Here is a 21,211-nt window from a genome sequence, read left to right as displayed (position 1 = left end):
TATAATTAAAAATCAGCTAGTTGGAACATTTTGGGTTGAATATGGACTCAAAATGAACTACCCACCTTTTGCCAGTTTTTATAAGACCCTTTCTTCAACTAGTGGTACAGGAAAAAGTCTGCATCTTTCAAAAAATCATGATTTTTCTGCAGGACAATGCTCTGTAAGAGTGCAGACAGTGATTGTCATGATCTTGCCCCTGAAGACTACAAACATGTTTTAGGTAATGGTGCTGCTGTGTAGGTACTGTAAGGGTAATGCCTAGCGTGAGAAAAATGCACTCCAGCAAGAGTATAGGTATGCACAGGATAGGACATAGAATAAGATTTAAGACATAACATACAGTATGATAGGCATTATAAGTGTAATATGCTTAGTGCATACTGTTAGAATGTAGGTGAAAGGTTAGATCTGCCAAGCAACAGGCTGCAGGGACAGATATAGTGAATGTATGGTCTAGCCTACATTGCAAGGGATTGGGACTAGTAAAAAGGAGACTGCTTCCTGTTTCTAGAGTAGAGTTTGTTTGCCAAGTGACAAGGTGAAGTTTGAGGTGCAGTGGGCTGATAGCACGAGGAGAACATATTGTTCTTGGCGGTATGAGGCTTAAAAATACTCCCTGTAAACGTTTCTTCAATGTCTGGAGCCTACGGCTCGATACAGGTGCTATATATATAGCAGCTCTACCCCTTCCGTACAGAGGAAGATGGACGTGGAACTGTGTGAGGGAAAGGTATCGGATCTTGATTATACTGCAGGACTGAACGGGAAATCCCTGGGGCCAACAGGATAAGCAGATGTAGGGATAGTTTAAGAAGAATGGAAAGTAAAGTGGAAAATGTACTGTGTTACTGAAACAATAAATGTCAAGTGCTGTGCACAATACCGTGTGATACAATGTGATGTACTTGAATTGTACAGTAAACTTTTATGTGTTGAAATGAACCGCGGGTGTCCCTTCAATTGTGTGCGGGCTGTTCCTGAATATGGAAAATAGAAGACAGCGGAGGCATGTGGCCTACAATTGAGTGCAATGCACCCAAACGAGACAGCACACTGGAACGGGGACATGATATTACTATTAAAAGCATCTTACAGCTCCATCTCAGCTATGAAAGTCTCCACTGCTTGGTTAGCCAGGCTTTAAAGATTAAAGAATAATGACATGGCCTCTTCCTCGCCTGACCTGAACCCTATTGAGAATACCTCTCGGAACAGCATCTGGGAAACTTGGGTTGGCATTTCCCAAAAAGGTGATCATCACCAGATTAAGAATCTGACAGACTCCATGGATGGACGGCTTATCATCATTATTGAAATGAAAAATAGACATTTTTTTAAATGTCAGAAATGTATTTTTGTACATTTTGAGTTGTTTGGTTATTATTCTCCTTTTAAAGGAGGTGTCTGGTACTAAAACTAAAGTTTGTAGTCATTCTATGTTAGAACAATCAACACACAGCACTCGGATATCACCTGAGTGCGGTGCGATATAAGCCGACACCGGCAGCGGAGGGGATGGAAAAATTACTTCCTCCACAGCTGTGCAAGAGGACTGTAGAACAGTAGCATGATACTCGGCTCCCGCTTGCAGAAGGGTCATTAGCAACTCGCATTGGATGCCATAAGCTAGTTTGACTCCAGCCTTAGAATGAGATGGTATTATTTAAAAATGTTTGTCCTGTCTAAAACCACAAGTCTGCAGTGCTGAAAATGGGAGAGAGTGGTCATGTGACTGCAAGTATGTGACATCCATACTCCTGGCCACATTCCAACTAGACTGTTTACAGCCTCGTTCAGTACACTTGCCTTGAACAAGTCAAAATGTGGCCGGGAGTTTGCGGTCACATTACAGCCCATTCCCGATGCCGGTACCGGAGAATACACACAGTACAAATGAGGTGAGGATTCACAAGTTTGCAGTCACTCAAAGACAGGACAACCCCTTCAATCGATATGTATATCTAACATTATTTAGGGTATACGCTACAATATGTTTAGATGTAACCAGTTAAGCATATACCTTCATAGCTCCTAGAGCCTGAAATGTTAATGCTAATCTTGTTGGTGTGAGAGCAGCAAGCATCGCATTAAACCGGGCACTCTTGTTCTGAATTGGCGAGCTGTATTTGCCGTTAGCCAAAACGGAGCCAAATCTAAGGAAAAAAAATAAAAACATTTTGCTGAAACAACTTTCATAGTGTCATGTTATACTGGCATATGTAAGATATCCTTTTGGAAAGCTTTCAACCGTGGGTATTCTTAAGCCTATATATCAGTCTCTGGATGTATACAATAATGTTAATATTCACTGTCAAGTAGTGAAAAAGGTGAGAATTTAACCAAATGGTATTAGAAAGTAACAGAACTGTTCATTATTTAGTGATGAAAGAGGCTGTTGACTACTTTTACATTGATGGCTTCTCATTAGCATAGGTCATCAATGTCTGATCAGCCGGGGTCAGACAACTGGCTTCCCCGCAAATCAGCTGTTATCGGTGTTGGAGGCCAGAAGTTCTCACTTGCTGAACTGCACTGTCTATTTGTAGTGGCCGGGGCATGGTGCTGCACGTCCGTCTCCTATTCAAATCAATAGGAGGCAGATGTACAGTAACAAGCCCTGGCCACTACAAGTAGACGGAGCACCTCGGCAAGTGAGAACTTCTGGCCAGCGGCCACTGCTGCAGACACAGATAACAGCTGATCGGTAAGGGTGCTGGGTGTCGGACCACAGCCGATCAGACATTGATGACCTAGCCTAAGAAAGGGCCATAAATTAAAAAGTAGTGGACAACATCTTAAGTATAATTTAGATCAAACCATCTATTTAAGAAAATATTCTAATGTTTTCTAAAAGCGAAATGGATTCAGATCAATAATCTTTCTTGCCAACGTAAAGTAGAAAATAAATATAAAGAGTACATGAAAAATAGCAGGTTAATATTTACATATTTTTGAGGCTAAAAAAAAAAGAGGAGAAAAAAATGTTCCTAACCACTAACAGGCAGGTAAGTGCAACTTACCTGCCTGTTGTGAACAGCGCCATTCTTCCATGGCACAGAGTGGTCACAGACAGCTCCTGCGAGGATTCGGAAGCCTCTGTTGACATCGAGTCTAAAGAACGAAGGCTTCCTTTCTGATCAGCTCAGTTGATGAGGCATTACTTCCAAGGTCATTCTGATTGACAGCTGGATCCTCTCTGCCTCACAGGGGAGCCGGCTGTCAATCAGATGACCTCAGAAGTCAGGCCCTGTCACATAAGCATAGGCAGCTGAATCCTCGGCAAGAGTGGTCTGTGATCGCTCTGTGCTGGGGAAGAACGGTGAAGGGCACAACAGGTAGGCAAGTTGAAACTACCTGCCTCTTAGCACTTTGGTACATTTTTATAAAGTTCCGGATACCCCCTTTAAATGCTGATGTACCAAATGTTTTGAATATTTTTAGCATAAATATGTTTTAATTTATTATCTAGTTTTATTATATATCAAAGTCAAAACCATTATGATGAGTTAAGGGTGTTGTATACTAATAAGTAGTAGTTAAGATCAGATCCTATCCTTTTCAATAAGAACTGATGCGTTACCTAGTAATGGACACTAAACGGATCTACAGTGCTCTGCTTTGTTTACATCCGACCGCTGCTGGAGATGATCACATTTGATCGGGGCAGGCTGGGCAGGTAATAATGTCAGACACTATAACAGCTTTTAAAAAAGAGCTGGATGAATTCATGTGACCCCTGTGGTAGTAGAGGGACCCAAGAAGTCAAGCCGCCTCTGCTGATAGGTGTGCTGTGCGTTACTAGTACTAACACACTCTGTATGTGTCATATTTTTATTCTTTATTCATACATTGGGCGATACTAGCACTGATACACTCTATATGTGTCATATTCATACACTATTTTTTGGTGCTTTTCTACACAATTATTCCAGCATTTTTACAATGACATCTGATATGAGAGATACTATACTTATGACATTTATATTATATGGATGAACTCCTTATATGCAATGGGGGAAATAATTATTTGATCCCTTGATGATTGTGTAAGGTTGCCCACTGACAAAGACATGAACAGTCTATAATTTTAAGTGTAGGTTAATTTTACCACTGACAGTTAGAATATCATATCATAGACCTGCACAAAGCTGGAATCGGCTACGAAACCATAATTAAGACGCTGGGTGAGAAGGAGACAACTGTTGGTGCAATAGTAACAAAACGGAAGAAATACAACATGACTGTCAATCGACATCGATCTGGGGCACCATGCAATATCTCACCTCGTAGGGTATCCTTGTTCATGGAGAAGGTGAGAGATCAGCCTAAAACTACACGTGAGGATCTCAAGGCAGCAGGGACCACAGTCACCAAGAAAACCATTGGTAACACATTACACCGTAAAGGTTTAACCCCTTTCTGACATCTGACCTAATGATCCGTCCATGTGACCTGGGCTTGTCTGACTATGGACAGATCATTATGTCATATGTTTAATGCGACACTGCGAATGACGATGCGGTGATCGCATTAAAATTCCAGCGCCATCTTACCTGTGGGTAGATGGTGCCGTCATCCTGGGGGGTGTCGCCGCCCTTCCGCACCCACAATCGCTGTGATTGGCTGTTTAATTCTGAACAGCCAATTGCAGCGCTTCTCAGTGCTTCAGCCAATCAGTTGCCTGAAACACTGAGGTCCCAGCCTAGAATCGAGCAACAGGCATGGCCGGAAAGGACCCCGATTGGCGCGATCACTGATCACATAGTTTGCACCAATCGCAGGGCACAGCCGCAGTGTGACCACGCTGTGCCCTGCTAGTGACCTGCATAGGATCGGAGCTGTAAGAGTAATGATACTAGGCATGGCCTGGAGATGCTGATTGGCGCAATCGATGATTACTTCTATCGTGCCAATCACAGGCCACAGCTGTGCTGTGAGCTCCGATCCTAGGCAGTTGTCAGGGTCACCAGGACCAGCTCTGATTAGTGTGATCGATGTCATCATCGATCACACCAATGACAGGTCAGAGCAGCGATATTGACAGCTCTATGACCTGTCTGTGACCGCACTGCAGGTACTCATACTAGCTGAGGATTCCTGCAGAATGGTCACACTACAGGATCTACTGCTGTGCTGGGCCTTAATGTGCCACAGAAGCCTGTGACGCCACAATCCCTTTTTTCAAAGAACAAAGAAGAAAGAAGACAAGACAGAAGAAAGAAGAGAGACAACTGTAAATGTTTTGATCCCTGCCCGATCTCTCATTATCCACCCAATCCTCCCCATTCCCCCTTCTTTTCCCCCTCCACCCCCCTTTGCGCCACCTCCGTGCGCACATTTAGCAGCCGCTGAGGGTTCATTGGTGATGAACTTTGCCAATCAACACTCGTGCTCGCTGGTTTCCACTTTTCTTTTTCACCCCGCTTTGCACCACTCCCGTGTGCACATCCAGCAGCCGCTGAACTTTGATAAGTGACGCAGTTCACTCATCAGAGCTCGTGTCTGCTGTTTTAGATAATTTTCTTTTTCGCCACCTCCGTGCGCACATCCAGTAGCTACCGAACTTTGATAGTGATGCAGTTCACTCATCAGAGCTCGTGCCTGCTGTTTTACACTTTTCTTTTCACAAACATTTTTTTCTCCCTGGTTGCTTTTTTCATTTAGCTTTTTCTTTTCAGACAAAAGATTACACAAAGCACTATCCCCTTACACACACAAACAAACAGTTAAAAAGTACTGACACAATCACCATATTCATTAAAAAAAAAAGTCCTGCCCGTCCCAGCAACACTATTCACTGGAGGAGGCATATGCTTTCCTTGCCTCCAACACTGATAGTGAGGGAGAGGATTTCACATTTTTTTACTTTTTAGATTCGCTGTCCTCTTCCTCCTCCTCAGATCCTGCTGAACCGCCACGCAGACGTCCCAGAACAGAAGATGAAGCTGCGCCCACCATTCCAGAAGATGAACCAGCGCACCCCATTACGGACACCGTATGGACCTTGCACCCCTAAAAAATTATGAGCCACTGATTCCTGATTTTGTAGCAGAACAGGAATCAAGTTTGACACCACCGGCCTTCACACAACCATACTTTTTCAAAGTCTTTTTCTCTGAGGATTTTGTTAACCTCATGGTGGGCCAAACTAATTTCTATGCTCAGCAATTTTTGGCACAAAGCCCAGGTTCATCATTTTCTAACTGGTCTCCTGTAGACGCAGTTGAAATGATGTAGCTTTGGGGAATGGTCCTTCACATGGGGATCTTGAAGCCGCCAAAACTTCGGCAATATTGGAGTGTTGATGCTTTATACAACACTCCAGTGTTCCGAATGGTCATGGCCAGGGCACGTTTTGAGGCCATCCACAAATTTCTGCATTATACCGATAATGCACAGTATCCCCCCATGAGATGACCCCAACTTTGACCGTCTGTTCAAAGTTTGGCCGGTCATCGAACATTTCAACAAAAAGTTTGCTGAAATGTACGTGCCCCAAATGGACATCTGCGTGGATGAGTCCTCAATTAATTTTAAAGGGAAGGCTACAATTTCACCAGTACTTGCCCAGCAAGAGGGACAACTGTGGAATTACACTCTATAAGCTTTGTAAGAGTACCTCAGGGTACACCCCCTAGGTTTAAAGTTTACGAAGGGAAGGACACCCGGATTGAACCCCTTGAATGCCCCCGTCCTAGGAGCGAGTGGGAAAATTGTGTGGGATTTGGTGCACTCACTGCTGGATAAAGATTATCACCTCTACACAGATAACTTTTATATCAGCATCCCATAGCATAGCTCTCTGCGCGAGGTACCACAGCCTGCGATACTGTCTGCAAAAAATCAGAGAGGCCTCCCAAAAACGCTACTTGGGCATATGCTCAGAAGGGGTGACAGCAGAGCCCAATATAGAGACCACCTCCTGGTGGTAAAGTTCATGGACAAGAAGGATGTCTTTTTCTTTACCACCATACACAGTGATGGCAGCGCCCTAGGCACTGTACAAGGTACCTCTGCACAGGTCGGCAAACTGGACTGGGTACTGGGGTACAACAAAAACATGGGGGCGTTAATCTCTCTGATCAACTACTCCAGCTGTACAGTGCTTTGAGAAGGGCCAAGGTGTGGTTCCCCCCCACATATGGGGTATCGGCACACTCAGGAGAAATTGCACAACAACTTTATCTTTCCATTTTCTCCTTTTACCCTTGTGAAAATAAAAAAAATTGTTGCTAAAAGATTATTAAAAGTTAAATGTTCATTTTTTTCCTTCCATGTTTCTTCTGCTCCTGTGAAACACCTGAAGGGTTAATAAACTTCTTGATTGTGGTTTTGATCAGCTTGAGGGATGCAGTTTTTAGAATGGTGTCACTTTACAAGCTTCCATGGCCTTCGTGAAGTTGTTATGCACTGACTCTCTGGCACAATCTTCTCTCAGGTCTTCTGGGACGTTTATAAAAGACATTTGAACAAGGGAATCTCACCCTTCTCCATTGCACAGAGATGATCGCCTTGCTCAGTTTCCATCATTGGTTCTCGCCATTGGCTCCTTGAGTCAACTGCCCAGTCCAGAAATCTGCTGCTCTACCTTATTCAAAGATGCCGTGTTCATCAACTGAGTTTCTGCCAAACGACCTCCGAGTTCAGACACCTCTCGTTCCAACACAGCCACTCTGCACTCAGCAGCTTTTCTCTGAAGCATCTTTTGCTTTAAATGGGCCTGTATCGATACCTTGAATTTCCTTAGCTCACTTCTTTCCCCTTGGACTGGTTGAGCATCCTTCACTCACAGGGGTAGCTGCTTTAGGCCTCACTTCATTGGTGGCTTCCTCAATTTTTACACCCTCGGCCTTCACCTGAGTCTTAGCAGAGACACTGTCAATCCTCTCTTGGGTCTCAGCAGTGTCACCTTCGGAGGTTTCCGCTCGCTCCAGCTCTTCCCCCTCGGGGTCTTTGGAGTCTTCAACCCTCTCCCCTTCTTCACTAAGGGATCTGTTTTGGTCTCCAGCCTCCCTATAGGTGGATCCACCATCGGTCTGCTCCTTCAGAGCATCACAGACTCCTGCTCCACCAGCATTTCCCGGGATTTCTTCTCCCCTAGCGCCAACATCTGACCGCCCACTATCAGCAAGCATCACTTGGAGCAATTCTGGGTGGCCCTGACTCCTTCGGCGATGGGAGGATGTGCCATCCTTGTTGAGCCCTCCCTTAATGGACTCTTTGGTTCATAGAGTCACAGTCACCCCCGGAGTCTGTGTCACACCCCACAGTAAGGTCACTCTCAATGTGCCTTCTAAATTGGTATCAGCTACCCATCACTCCCAGTCACACTGTGGTTTACTTCAGGTGATGTCAGGTCAGTACATTTGACAGACGCATACCTTCCACCGGTCACCACTACATCTGTACTGTCAGATTTGGGAGGCGTTACTGTCATAATGTACCGACCCCCTCCAACATAGGGCCCCTCCTCCTCCTCCTGCTGTAGAGGAGCTCCCTCCTCCCATAAGTCCAAGAACAGCCCAGAGTCCCGGCCTACTATCACCGGATAGGCTGTTAGGGACAACAGCGACATCATGACTTGAGATGTCACTGGCTGTCTCGAGGATCACCCTAGACACCGGTTAGTCTTAAGTGGCCCCGTGGATGCAGGTGACCCCGATCTTCTTTTTCCGTATCTCAAAGACCTCGGGCATAGTTTACCTGGCAGACTGGACACAAATAGTACAATTCTCCCCGGCAAGAGTCCTGTGCCACCGCTTTGACTCCGGGATGCTCTGCCCCCTTTTGGGCCACTATCCCCTTTTGAGATGCCACAACCTTTTGGGCAACTACCCCCTTTTGGGATACCGCCCCTTTTGGGCAACGATCCCCTTTTGGGGTGCCGCCCCCTTTCGGGACACAGCCCCCTTTTGAGCAACTTTCCAAGGACCCCCACCAGCTCCTGGGACCCTCCGGACGGCTCTGCGGGCCTCCCAACCGCTCTGCGGACGTCCAGGCAATTTGCAGAGCTCCTGCTGCAGTCGCCCTTGGTCCTGGCACAATCCTCCAAGCCACTGCAAATCTTCGTGGCCCCGCCAAGCCACCGCCAGATGCTTGCTTCCTCGTGTGCTACCGCAGCTGTCCAGAAGACGTGTACCTCATCGGATGCCCCAGTGACCGGGCTTGTAGGCCTCATCCGTTGCCCCTAGCAATAAGGCTACCAGAGTGCCCCTCGCATTCTCCACAACATGTGACGTAGCGATCACTAGCAGGCTGAGGTATGCTCGCTTGGCAGTGATATTGGAACATACAGGAGCAGATTCCTTTTAAACAAGTCCACAGCTCTGGTTGATTATAACCTCATAAACCACTTTATAACCCATGGTAGGCATGTGAACAACACAGAATCCACAAACAGTCTATTCCAATGCAGTTCTGTTCACACAATTCCAATGCCTGACGTCCGTCAGGACACCATGCCCAGGCTCTGGGTTATCTGGCTAACAGCACCTCAGGTGTCCCCAACCTGGCATACTCTGGCTCCTCTCTATAGTCCAGACCCTTGGTGTCTCCTGGACATTCTGGAGCTTCAACCAGCTCCAAACTCACACATTGACTTCCTACATGTCATGCACACAGGAAACAAATAGGACCTTCCTGTCTTTACAGGAGCACACCCCATTGGGGAGGTGTGTGGTTAACCAGTCCTACCCATCACTTCTCTGTCAACCCTAAATCCAGCCCTTTACTAAAAATACAGGTTTGTGGGACTACAAGACCCAGCAACCTGTCCTGGATTCAGATTGCAGCAGACTTTTGTATGTGTGATACACAGCTATTCCTCAGTACACCACTAGTTGGTACACCACAATATATATTGTGAGGGGTTGACTCGCTCCGTTGCTTCACAAAGTTAGACAGTGGAATAGTCCTAGTAGAAATTCACCTGCTGGTTTATTTTAGACAACATAAACCTTTGCAGAGTTAAGGAAAAACAAACAAAGCCTTTCTGGCAAAAAGGTAAAACAAAAATGAAGTCTCTCAGAGTCCTTGTCCTGCAGTCTTCAGCGCAGGTAACGCACACAGCGTCCTTAGCTCCTATGGGAGCCACGTGGGAGTTCCACCTCTCTCCCAACACACACCCAGACTGAACCACAGGTCCAGGTATATCATCACATGTACTAGTCATGTGATCATGACATCACTGCAGGTCCTCATACACATGCAGGGGAAAAGGGGTATGGTGACCACCCTCCCACCCACACTGCGGGTGCTCAAATAAAACCGGCCATCAAACTCTGTACCAGCCTCTCAGCGCCTAGTGTGCTGGAAATACAAAAACATTCCGGTTTTACATCACTGAATGCTGAATGCGCAGTGACACGTACCCCCCTTCCTCCACAAAGCCAGTGACTCTGTCACAATATATGTTTTCTTACACATCCTACCTGTGAAGAAACTTTTGCTATTGGTACATATAATACGTAAATTTTGTAAATATATTTAAAAATAAAAAAAGTAAATATTTTAACTATTGGATTTCTGAATCTTGCTTTTCACTCTGGTTTTCATGTGATTCTTTGTGAATATACATCATTCCTTTGTGGATATGCTCTTTTATGTATGTAGCTTTACACAATTTATCTGAGGAAGATCTACAAAAGACCAAAACATCATATATATGTTTCACTGTGGATTGCTATTGAACACTTCTTCATAGGAATATAGATGTTTGAGTTCCGATGCATCATCGGGATTCAGACACTGGTGAATACATTTGTGGAGGACTTCTCAGAGTCCATTTTCCACCATTAAGCATTTCTTCGCATCAGCTGTGCACTGTGGATAGTCAGTGCATCGGAGAGAGTAGAACGATGGGAGAACAGGAGTAACGCAAGTATGCATTGTGGGTTTTTTTCATGTCTATGGGATATTTGTATGTATATAAAAGGCTATGTCGGGCACATGCCGTATATGGGAGGCTATGTGGGACAGGTTGTACATGGGAGGTTATGTGGAGGTTCACATTGTATATATGAAGCTATGCGGGGGTTCACATTGTATATAGGAGGTTATGTGGGGTCTCACACTGTAAATAGGAGCCTATGTGGGGACTTAATGTATATAGAGAGGCTATGTGGGGGCTCTTACAGTAAATAGGGGATGTGTGAGGGCTCATAAGGTATATAGGGGGATGTCATACTTAATTCTACTCACTATTAAGTGATATAATTATTTTATATTAATATCAATTGTAACTAATATGTTAATATTAATATTGAGCAGAATTAATTCAGCCTATTGGTGTGGCCCTCCACAACAGTCACGTCAGGTGAGTCATAGCCATGATACAGCATGAAAAACATACTGACAGCATAGTTTTTTGATTGATCTTTGACTGTTGGTAATATTTTGAAATTTCAGAACTATAAAACTTTTCCAAGTTAAAATGATTACCTTGGAATGAATTAAAAAAGTGGCCCAGCATCAACATGAGTTTATGAGAGATTGGTTCCATCAAACTAATATAATCAGTTTCTAAGAAGAGGTACCGTATATACTCTATTATAAGTTGGGTTTTTCAGCACATTTTTCAGTGCTGAAAACGCCCCCATCGGCATATACTCGAGTGAGAGTCCCAGAAAATGGAGGGGAGTGGCAGCGACAGAGCAGCGGGTCACATGAGGCAGGAGCCGGCTGCTGCGGCTAACTCCTGTGCCCGCTGCTAAAGAGAAATTAATATTCATTTCTCTGTAATAGGCACAGTAGTCGCAGCCGCCAGCTTCCTGCAGCTGCCGGGCAGTCACGTGTGTCTGCTACTTAAAAGAAATGAATATTCATTTCTCTCCACTTCCAAAATCATTTCTCTTAAGTAGTGGGTATACGTGACCGCCCAGAAGCTGCAGGAAGCCAGCGGCTGCAGCTGACACTGTGCACGCTACTTAACAGCAATGAATACTCACTACCTTCCATGCATATAGTCCCAGCGTGGAAATCAATGATTATTCCGGCAGCTGTCCTCTGCTTGTAAGTAGTGCATGACATCGCTGCCATGCGCTGCTTACACGCATAAATCAGCTTCTGGCACCGAAATAAGACGCTGCAAGAGAGTGCAGGAAGGTAAGAAGGACAGATAATTTTTTTTTTTTTATGTTTTTTGATGGGGACCACGCATACAAGGATAGGAATGAGGAGACCATGCACACCAGGATAGGGATGAGCAGCCATGCATACAAGGATAGGGATGAGGAGCCATGCAGACCAGGATAGGGATGAGGGGCCATGCAGACCAGGATAGGGATGAGGAGCTATGCAGACGAGGATGGGGATGAGAAGCCATGCAGACCAGGATAAGGATGACGAGGCCATGCATACCAGGACAGGGATGACGAGCCGTGCAGACCAGGTTAAGGATGAGAATGCCATGCATACCAGGATAGGGTTGAGGAGCCATGCATACCAGGATAGGGATGAGGCGTCATGCATACCAAGATAGGGATATGGGGACAATGCATACCAGACTTATACTCGAGTCAATAAGTTTACCCATTTTTTTGTGGTAAAATTAAGTGTCTCGGCTTATACCTGAATTTATACAGCAAGTTCCAGGACGTACCAGGGTAACACAGCAGATGTTGCCTATCTGGACTTTTTAAAGGGGCTTGATACAGTGCCATATACATGGTTGGTACATACAGTAAAATGAGACTAATGGGACAAGAGGAAAATACCTGTACCTTGATTAACAAGTGATAGGAAACAGAGGGTGATTATTAAGGGTATGTGTCCATGGTCTGGATATATGCAGCGCTTTGGACGCAGCGGAAACCCTGCTCCGCCCAAAGCGCCATCCCCTGTTGTACATGCGGTGATACCGCATGTGTTCATTGAACACATGCAAAATCACCACATCCTATTCATAGACTGTGTCTCCGCAAGATAAATAGCAAGATAAATAGACAAGCTGCGGTCTATAAAGACGCGCAGCATGTCCTGTTACGCAGCTCTGACACCTGCGTATTATTTTGCACACATAGTGAAGATGGAATTTTATAAAATCCCCTCCACTATGCTGTAACATCTGGACGCTGTGGATTGGACGCCACGGCTGTACGCAGCGTCCAATCCGCAGGAAATACTGAAGGAATATGCCCTGTGGAAACATACCCTAATGGAATACACTCAGACTGGGTCACAGTTAACAGTGGGGTACAACAGCTGTCTGTATTGGGCGCTCTTTCTTTTCTACATATTTATTAATTACCTTGTAGAGTGCATACTGAGTAGAATTTCAATATATGCAAATGAGACTAAACTCTGCAACACATAGGAGAATAATTTAATATTACAGAGGGATTTAGATAAGGTGAAGGGCTTGGGCTGAAAAAAAACACAACTTCATTTTAATGTAGATAAATATAAGGTCATACACTTGTGCAGAGGAAATAAAATGTATGATTATGAAGAAAATTGTAAAATACTGGGAAAAACTGTCACTGAAAAAAAGAGTAGGGTGTATGGGGAAGGAAACTAAACTTTAGTGACCAATGCTGCCATTTAAAATAAGCTCTGGAGGCAGTTTCTCATGCATTTCTGTGTCCTGATCAAATTTTAACAGCTCATTTACATATAAGAAAGAAGTGGCATTAGATATCAAGGTATCATTTTATTCAGCTTCCTATGACCCACATGCCTATATAGACAACTTAAAAGGGTTGATCATTATTATTTTTCTCTACACTCCTTGAGAATGTAGCTGTCTTCTTCTCTTTCATGATCTGTGTACAATCCCCTCCCTGCTACTACGCAAAACTCTGACATGAGAATGGGGACTAACACAGAGAAGGGAGAGCAGAGACAGCTGTCAGAACCAAAAGCAGCAATTCTGACTGATTTATATTTGCAAAAGCACTCAGCTAGATAAAAGATTTACCGTATTGTTCGGACTATAAGTCGCACTTTTTTCCTCCATAAAATTTGGAGGAAAATAGGGGGTGCGTCCTATAGTCCGGATGTACCGGCTGTGGCTGTGAATAGGGAGGTGGGAGAGCGGGTCACAGGAGGCAAGAGTCGGCTGCTGCGGCTAACACCTGTGCACACTATTAAAGAGAAATGAATATTCACTGCTCCTCATGACAATAATCCCTCCCACCTTTATGCACTGTAGCCGATGCCGGGAGATGGGAAGGACTATGGGCATGGGGAGCTGTGAATATTCATCTCTCTTTAATAGCAGTCACACTGTTAGCCGCTGCCGTCGGCTTCCTGCAGCGGCTGGGCGATCATGTGTGCCTGCTTCTGGAGAGAATGAATACTCGTTGCTCTCCACTCCCATGGGTGTGGGGAGCAGTGAATGTTCATTTCTCTTTAATAGTGGGCACAGTAGCCTCAGAATCGGCTTCATGCAGCGGCTGGGTGATCATCTGTGCCCGATATTAAACAGAATGAAAATTCACTGCTCTCCACGCCCATGGGAGTAAACATACATTCTCTTTATTAGCGAACACACATGATCGCCCAGCAGATGAAGGAAGCCAGAGACTGCAGCCAGCACTGTGCCTGCTATTAAAGATTAATTAATATTCACTGCTCCCCACGCCCATAATCCCGGGTGTGTCCTTGGCATAATCCCGGCAGCTGTCCTTGGCTTGTAAGCAGCGCATGACATCACTGCCATGCAATGCTTACAAGTATAAATCAGCTGATGGCATCAGAACAGGACACTGCAACGGAGCGCAGGGAAGTAGAATGGTTTATGTGTTTTTTTTATGTTTTTCTGATGGGGGCCAAGCATACCAGGATGGGGATGAGGGAAATGCATACCAGGATAGGGATGAGGGGGCCATGCATAACTGGATAGGGATTAGGGGGGCATGCAAAACAGTATAAGGATGAGGAAGCCATGCATAACAGAATGGGGTGATAGGACCATGTATACCAGGATGGGGATGAGGGGACCATGTATACCAAGATGGGGATGTGAAGCCCATGTATACAAGGATGGGGATGAGGAGATCATGTATAACAGTATGGGTATGAGGGGGGCATTTATACAAGGATGGGGATGAGGGGACATATATATATACCAGGATGGGGGATATTCGTACAGAATTTACCACATTTTTTGCTTCAATGTTTTTTCTATTTTCCTTCTCTAAAACCTAGGTATATCTTATGGTCCAGTGCGTCTTATAGTCTGAAAAATGCGGTACATACATTCTGCAGTAGCAAAGCGGAAGGAAATTTTTAACTAAGAATGTTTCAAAAGTTGCATAATTTTGCATTTAGGGGTTAAAAGCAATGTGCAGAGTTGTAAGTAGCCTTTAAGGCAGCAACACAAAATTATTGTAAAAAAAAAAAATAAGAGTAGTATTTGACATGAAGGAGACAAGCATTTTGAATTATAACATCAGTATCACTGTAGATTAGTGAGCTATCAAAACTGAAGCAAAGAAAGGTAGTTGGTCATAGAAACCAACCAGATGCTTCTTTAAGTCTCAAAATGTCTTCTAAAACATAAGAAGGGAAATTTAAATGATTTCTATAGGCAACTGCTTTGCTTTTCCTCTGGACCAGTTTTGGTAAACTTCCCCCACTGTCGAGAGCTGGAAAGAAAACATGCATACTTTTAAGAGCTCATTGTTGCCCGTTTCATAAAAAGACAAATAACCTACTAAATCAGAATCAATTATTACAATGGTTTTAAAATTAAATTGCTCAGCCAGGAAAAAATCAAAACAGAGACCAATAACGATTGCTTCAGGTTCAGGTTCATATTAACTCAGAATCATTTTGACATGTTCCCTAACCACAATTAATTTGTGCCAAATTGAAATTGCTGTTGATATACTAACTTGTCCAGCAGGTTTTCTCTTGGGATCCGAACTTGATTGAATGACAGAATACCATTGTCTACACCATGAAGACCTTTCATCAGAAGAAAAGAAAAAAAAAAAAGTCAGTAAACAGAAAACAAAAGGCTGTTAAAGTGTAATTGTCGTTTTACTTTTTATTTCGTAAACCAATAGCACTCATAAAACTAAGCAAGTTTGTAACATATATTATAAGAGAATTCTGCTATCTGATATATTACAAAGTTGCTTAGTTTCACGTGTGCTACTGATTTATGGGATAAAAATTTAAATTATGGCTACTCTAACTTTGACATGAACACAGATTAAAAAAAAAAAAAAAAAAATCACACAAATTAACCACCATTTAGAACTTAGGACTAGACCACTCCAAAGTCTTAATGTTGTTTTTCTTAAGCCAGTCAGAGGTATACTTGCTGGTGTGTTTTGGACCATTGTCCTGCTGCGTAACCCAAGGTATTCTTCAACTTGAGGTCACGAACAGATGGCCGGACATTCTCCTTCTGGAATTTTTGGCTGACAGCAAAATTCATGGTTCCATTTAGAATAGCGAGTCTTCAAAAAACAGCCCCAAACCATCACACTACCACCACCACCATATTTTACTGTTGGCATGATGTTCATTTTTTCAAATGCTGTGTTACTTCTAACACCAGATGTAATGGGACATACACCTTCCAAAAAGTTCAACTTTTGTCTCGTCAGTCCAGAGTATTCTCTCAAAAGTTTTGGGTTTTATCAAGATGTTTTCTGGCAAAATTGAGATGAGCTTTTATGTTCTTAATGGTCAGCAGTGGTTTTTGTCTTGGAACTCTGTCATGGAGGCCATTTTTGCCCAGTCTCTGTCTTATGGTGGAATAATGAACACTGACCTTAACTGAGGCCTGCAATTCTGGATGTTGTTGTGGGGTCTTTTGTGACCTCTAGGATGAGTCGCCGCTGCACTATTGAGCTAATTTTGGTAGGTAGACTGGCCACTTTTAAGAAGGTTCACGACTGTTTCATGTTTGCGCCATTTGTGGATAATGACTATTACTGTGGATCACTGGTGTTTCAAAGCTTGAGAAATGGATTTATAACCTTTTCCAAACTGATAGATCTCAATTACTTGTTCCAGAATTTATTTGGATCGTGGCATGATGATTAGCTTTTTAGGTTCTTCTGGTTTACTTCCCTTTGTCACACAGGTCCTATTTCTTGACAACAGGTGTGTAAGTAATTAGGCCTGGTGTGGCTGGGGAATTTGAACTCAGCTTCCCAAAGATGTGATACAATACAATTAATTTATGTTTTAATTAGGGGGGGCAATCACTTTTTCACACAGGACCCCGTAAGTTTGGATTTCCTTTTCCTTTAATAATAAAGATCTTCATTTATAAACTGCATTTTCTGTTTACTTGTGTTATCTTTGTCTAATATTTGTATTTGTTTGGTGATTTGAAACATTTACCGTATATACTCGAGTGTAAGCCGACCCGAGTATAAGCCGAACCTCCTAATTTTGCCACAAAAAACAGCGAAAACTTATTGACTCGAGTACAAACCTAGGGAGGAAAATGCAGCAGCTACTGGTAAATTTCAAAATAAAAATAGATACCAATAAAAGTGAAATTAATTGAGACATCAGTAGGTTAAATGTTTTTGAATATCAATATTGAATCAGGAGCCCCATATAATGCTCCATACAATTTATGATGGCTCCATAAGATGCTCCATACAAAATACGCCCCATATAATACTGCACAAAGGTTAATAATGGCACCATAAGATGCTCCATAGATTATGCCATATATGCTGCTCCATAAAGGTTATGGCCCCATAAGATGCTCCATAGATTATGCACCATATGCTGCTCCATAAAGGTTGATTGCCCAATAAGATGCTCCATAGAATAGGCCCCATATGCTGCTGCTGCTGCTTTGAATTAAAAAAAAGACATACTCACCTCTCTTCGCTAGGGGCCAGGTGCCGGTGTTCTGAGCAGGTGGAGACACCGGCGAGCTATGGGGGTCAGGTGCCATTGTCCCCGCTGGCTCATGGCCCTGGCACTAATGATATTCTCCTGTCCCCGTTCCACCGCCGCGCACCGCTCTGTCTTCCACGTCATCGCGCTCTCTGACCTGAAAGACACAGCCAGGGGACGCTGAAGATAGAGCGGTGTGTGGCGGTGGAACGGGGCCAGGCGAATATAGCATGGCTCCCCCCATCATACTCATCCCCTCCTGGCGCGTCTCTGCAGCCCCTGCTTCTCCCATGGTCTCCGACACCACAGGTCTTCCTTCCTTCAGCGGTCACGTGGTACCGCTCAATAAAGTCATGAATATGCGCAAACACAAAGGAGGACAGTTTGCAACTACAAACAGATTTGAGTAAATTGGAGAATTGGGCTGAAAAATGGCAAATGAAGTTTAACACAGATAAGTGTAAGGTTATGCACATGGGAAGGAGAAACAGATGCTACAATTACTTACTAAATGAGAATCTTCTGGGGAAATCAGACATGGAAAAAGACTTAGTCATCTTAGTCAATAAGAAGCTAAATTGGAGTGCCCAGTGTCAGGCAGCTGCCACCAAAGCAAATAGGGTCATGGGATGCATTAGAAGAGGTCTGGGGACACGAGATGAAAACATAATTCTCCCTCTGTACAAATCACTCGGCAGACCACACTTGGAGTATTGTGTGCAATTTTGGTCGCCGATGCTCAAGAAAGACATTACTGAACTTGAAAGGGTTCAAAGGCGGGCTACTAAAATGATAAATGGAGTTGGTTCACTACAATACCCAGAAAGGTTATCAAAATTAGGTCTATTTACTCTAGAAAAGAGAAGACTTGGGGGAGACCTAATATACGTATATGTATAAGTATATCAGAGGGCAATACAGAGATCTCTCCAATGAACTGTTTGTACCAAGGACTGTGACAAGAACAAGGGGGCATTCTCTTCGTTTGGAGGAAAGACAATTTCTGCACCAGCATAGAAGAGGGTTCTTCACGGTAAGAGCAGTGAGGCTCTGGAATTCTCTTCCTGAGGAAGTGGTGATGGCCAATTCACTGAATGAATTTAAGAAAGGAATGGATGCTTTTCTTGTGAGTAACAGTATAGAAGGTTACGAATAACTGGTTAACCCAGCTTAGGGGAAGGAATTTTTTTCCCTATGGAGAAAATTGGCTTCTACTCTGTGAGTTTTTTGCATTCCCCAGGATCAACAATGCAGAACAGCTGTACTAAAAATAGGCTGAACTAGATGGACATAAGGTCTTCCTTCAGCCTTCAAAACTATGTTACCACCAAGGACAACATCTGCAAGGAGTTTGTATGTTCTCCCCGTGTTTGCGTGGGTTTCCTCTGGGCACTCCGGTTTCCTCCCACACTCCAAAGACATACTGATAGGGAATTTAGATTGTGAGCCCCATCAGGGACAGTGATGAAAATATGTACAAACTGTAAAGCGCTGCGGAATATGTTAGCGCTATATAAAAATAAAGATTATTATTATTACCACGTGACCACTGAACACAGGCGCTGGAGACCATGCGAGAAGCAGGGGGGCTGCAGAGACCGTGCCAGGAGGGTGTGAGTATATGTAACAGCCGCGCTCCCCCGCCGACCCCCTGGCGTATATGACTCGAGTATAAGCCGAGCGGGGCACTTTCAGCCTTAAAAAACGGGGCTGAAAATCTCGGCTTATACTCGAGTACATACGGTAAGTGTGACAAATATGCAAAAGAATAGGAAATAAGGAAGGGGCCAATACTTTGCACACAACTGTGTATAATAAATAACATTTACCATGTTTAATTTACATCATTTTTTTAAACATTTTTTTTTAAATGTTTTAAAAAACATTTTGTTAGGAAGTTAGAAGGGTTATAAGTTAATCAGTAACTTTTCATTTTTGCAACAAAATGTACAAAACAAGTTTTTGGTTTTTTTTTTGTTTTTTTTTTAGGGACTACATGAAATTTAAAGTAACTTTAATGAGCCTAGGTCACAAAAATACCCCAAAATGACATCATTTTAAAAACTGCATCCCTCAAAGTGCTCAAAACCACATTCTAGAAGTTTATTAACGCTTTACGTGCTTCACAGGAGTTAAATCAATGTGGAAGGAATAAATTCAAATGTAATTTTTTCCCACAAAAATGTTGCGATAGCCCCAGATATTTCATTTTTCACATAGGTCATGTCACGGTTCCTCCTCTCAGTGTTGTGAGTGGCAGCTCAGCCTTCCAATCTGGGACAGGGGCGTGTTGAGCTGTCACTGTCAGTATAGCGATAGACAGCTAAGCCATCTAATCTGAGGCTTGGGGGGTGCTGAGCTGCCAGTGTGATGAGTGACAGTCCAATTGGCTTATCCCGGCTGGGGTGCGCAGTTTCCTACAAGTGTTGCCTGTTCGGACTGATTTTCAGGTTATTAAGCTGGCTACCTGTAATCTCTCTGGCAGTTGTAGCTCTTCTCAATTTTGAATGTTTGCTCTGTGCTTTTAGTTCTAGTATTTTGATCTTTGTTGACCAAACTTGGATTTGCATTTGACCATCTGTTTGCCTAGCCCCACTGTCTTGCTCTGCTACCTTCTTAAAATTCTGAACTCAGAATGTGATGTGACTACGCCTTTGCCTCACCCGTTTAAGAAGCATTTGTCCAGGCTTTTGATCTCGACCTCCGTGAGTTCCCCACCTAACGGCGTGTCAGTGATTAATGACTAGCATCACGTGTAACAGAAGAAATTGCTCAATAAATTGTATGGTATATTTTTTTTCTGAGTACACAGATACCCCATAAATGGAGGAAAACTACTGTTTGGGCACACAGAAGGACTCGGAAGGAGCACGATTTGACTTTGAGTACAATATTCACTGGAATAGGAAGCAGATGCAATGTTGTGATTACGGATCCCCTGATGTGCCTAAACAATGAGTAACTCCATTTTGGAAACTGCACCTCTCATGGAGCATATCTATAGGTATGGTGAGAACCTTTTACCCACAAAAAGCATCAAATTTTTCATTTTCTCAAGGGTAGCAGGAGAAAATGGACCATACAATTTGTTATGCAATTTCTCCTAAGTACAACGATACTCTTTATATGCTGAATTCTGGACCATTGTTTTGGCTAGAATAGATTGTGGCTGCCATGTCACATTTGAAAAGTCTCATTTAACAAACTAGACCTCTCAGTTAATTTATCTAGGGGTGCAGTGATCATATTGACACCATGAGTGTGTCACAAAATTGTATATCACTGGGTAGTGAGGAAAAAAGAAACTGAATTTTTAAACACAAAAAGTTTGTTTTAGCCCCAGATTTTACATTTTCACATGGGGAAATAGGGAAAAATGGCACCAAAATTT

The 21,211-nt window shown here is 43.5% G+C and overlaps 1 protein-coding gene across 2 annotated transcripts in view; it reads right to left on the bottom strand.

Annotated features, from left to right (window-relative positions):
• The window catches only part of ACOXL (acyl-CoA oxidase like), a 756,489-nt gene that overhangs the window by 539,298 nt on the left and 195,980 nt on the right, over positions 1-21,211 (bottom strand). For both annotated transcript variants that reach the window (XM_073557722.1, XM_073557721.1), the window contains exons 8-9: positions 15,840-15,912; positions 2,024-2,156 (exon numbers count right to left, since the gene is read on the bottom strand). In XM_073557722.1, coding sequence (XP_073413823.1) covers positions 2,024-2,156; positions 15,840-15,912 — 206 coding nt within the window. The remainder of the gene's footprint in view (positions 1-2,023; positions 2,157-15,839; positions 15,913-21,211) is intronic.

The sequence above is a fragment of the Dendrobates tinctorius genome, unplaced genomic scaffold (genome assembly GCF_039654945.1).
Source record: "Dendrobates tinctorius isolate UK_male_01 unplaced genomic scaffold, ASM3965494v1 ptg000250l, whole genome shotgun sequence".
Lineage (NCBI taxonomy): Eukaryota > Metazoa > Chordata > Amphibia > Anura > Dendrobatidae > Dendrobates > Dendrobates tinctorius.
The sequence above is the reverse complement of the archived record's forward strand: the minus strand, read 5'-3'. Positions and strand labels throughout refer to the sequence as shown.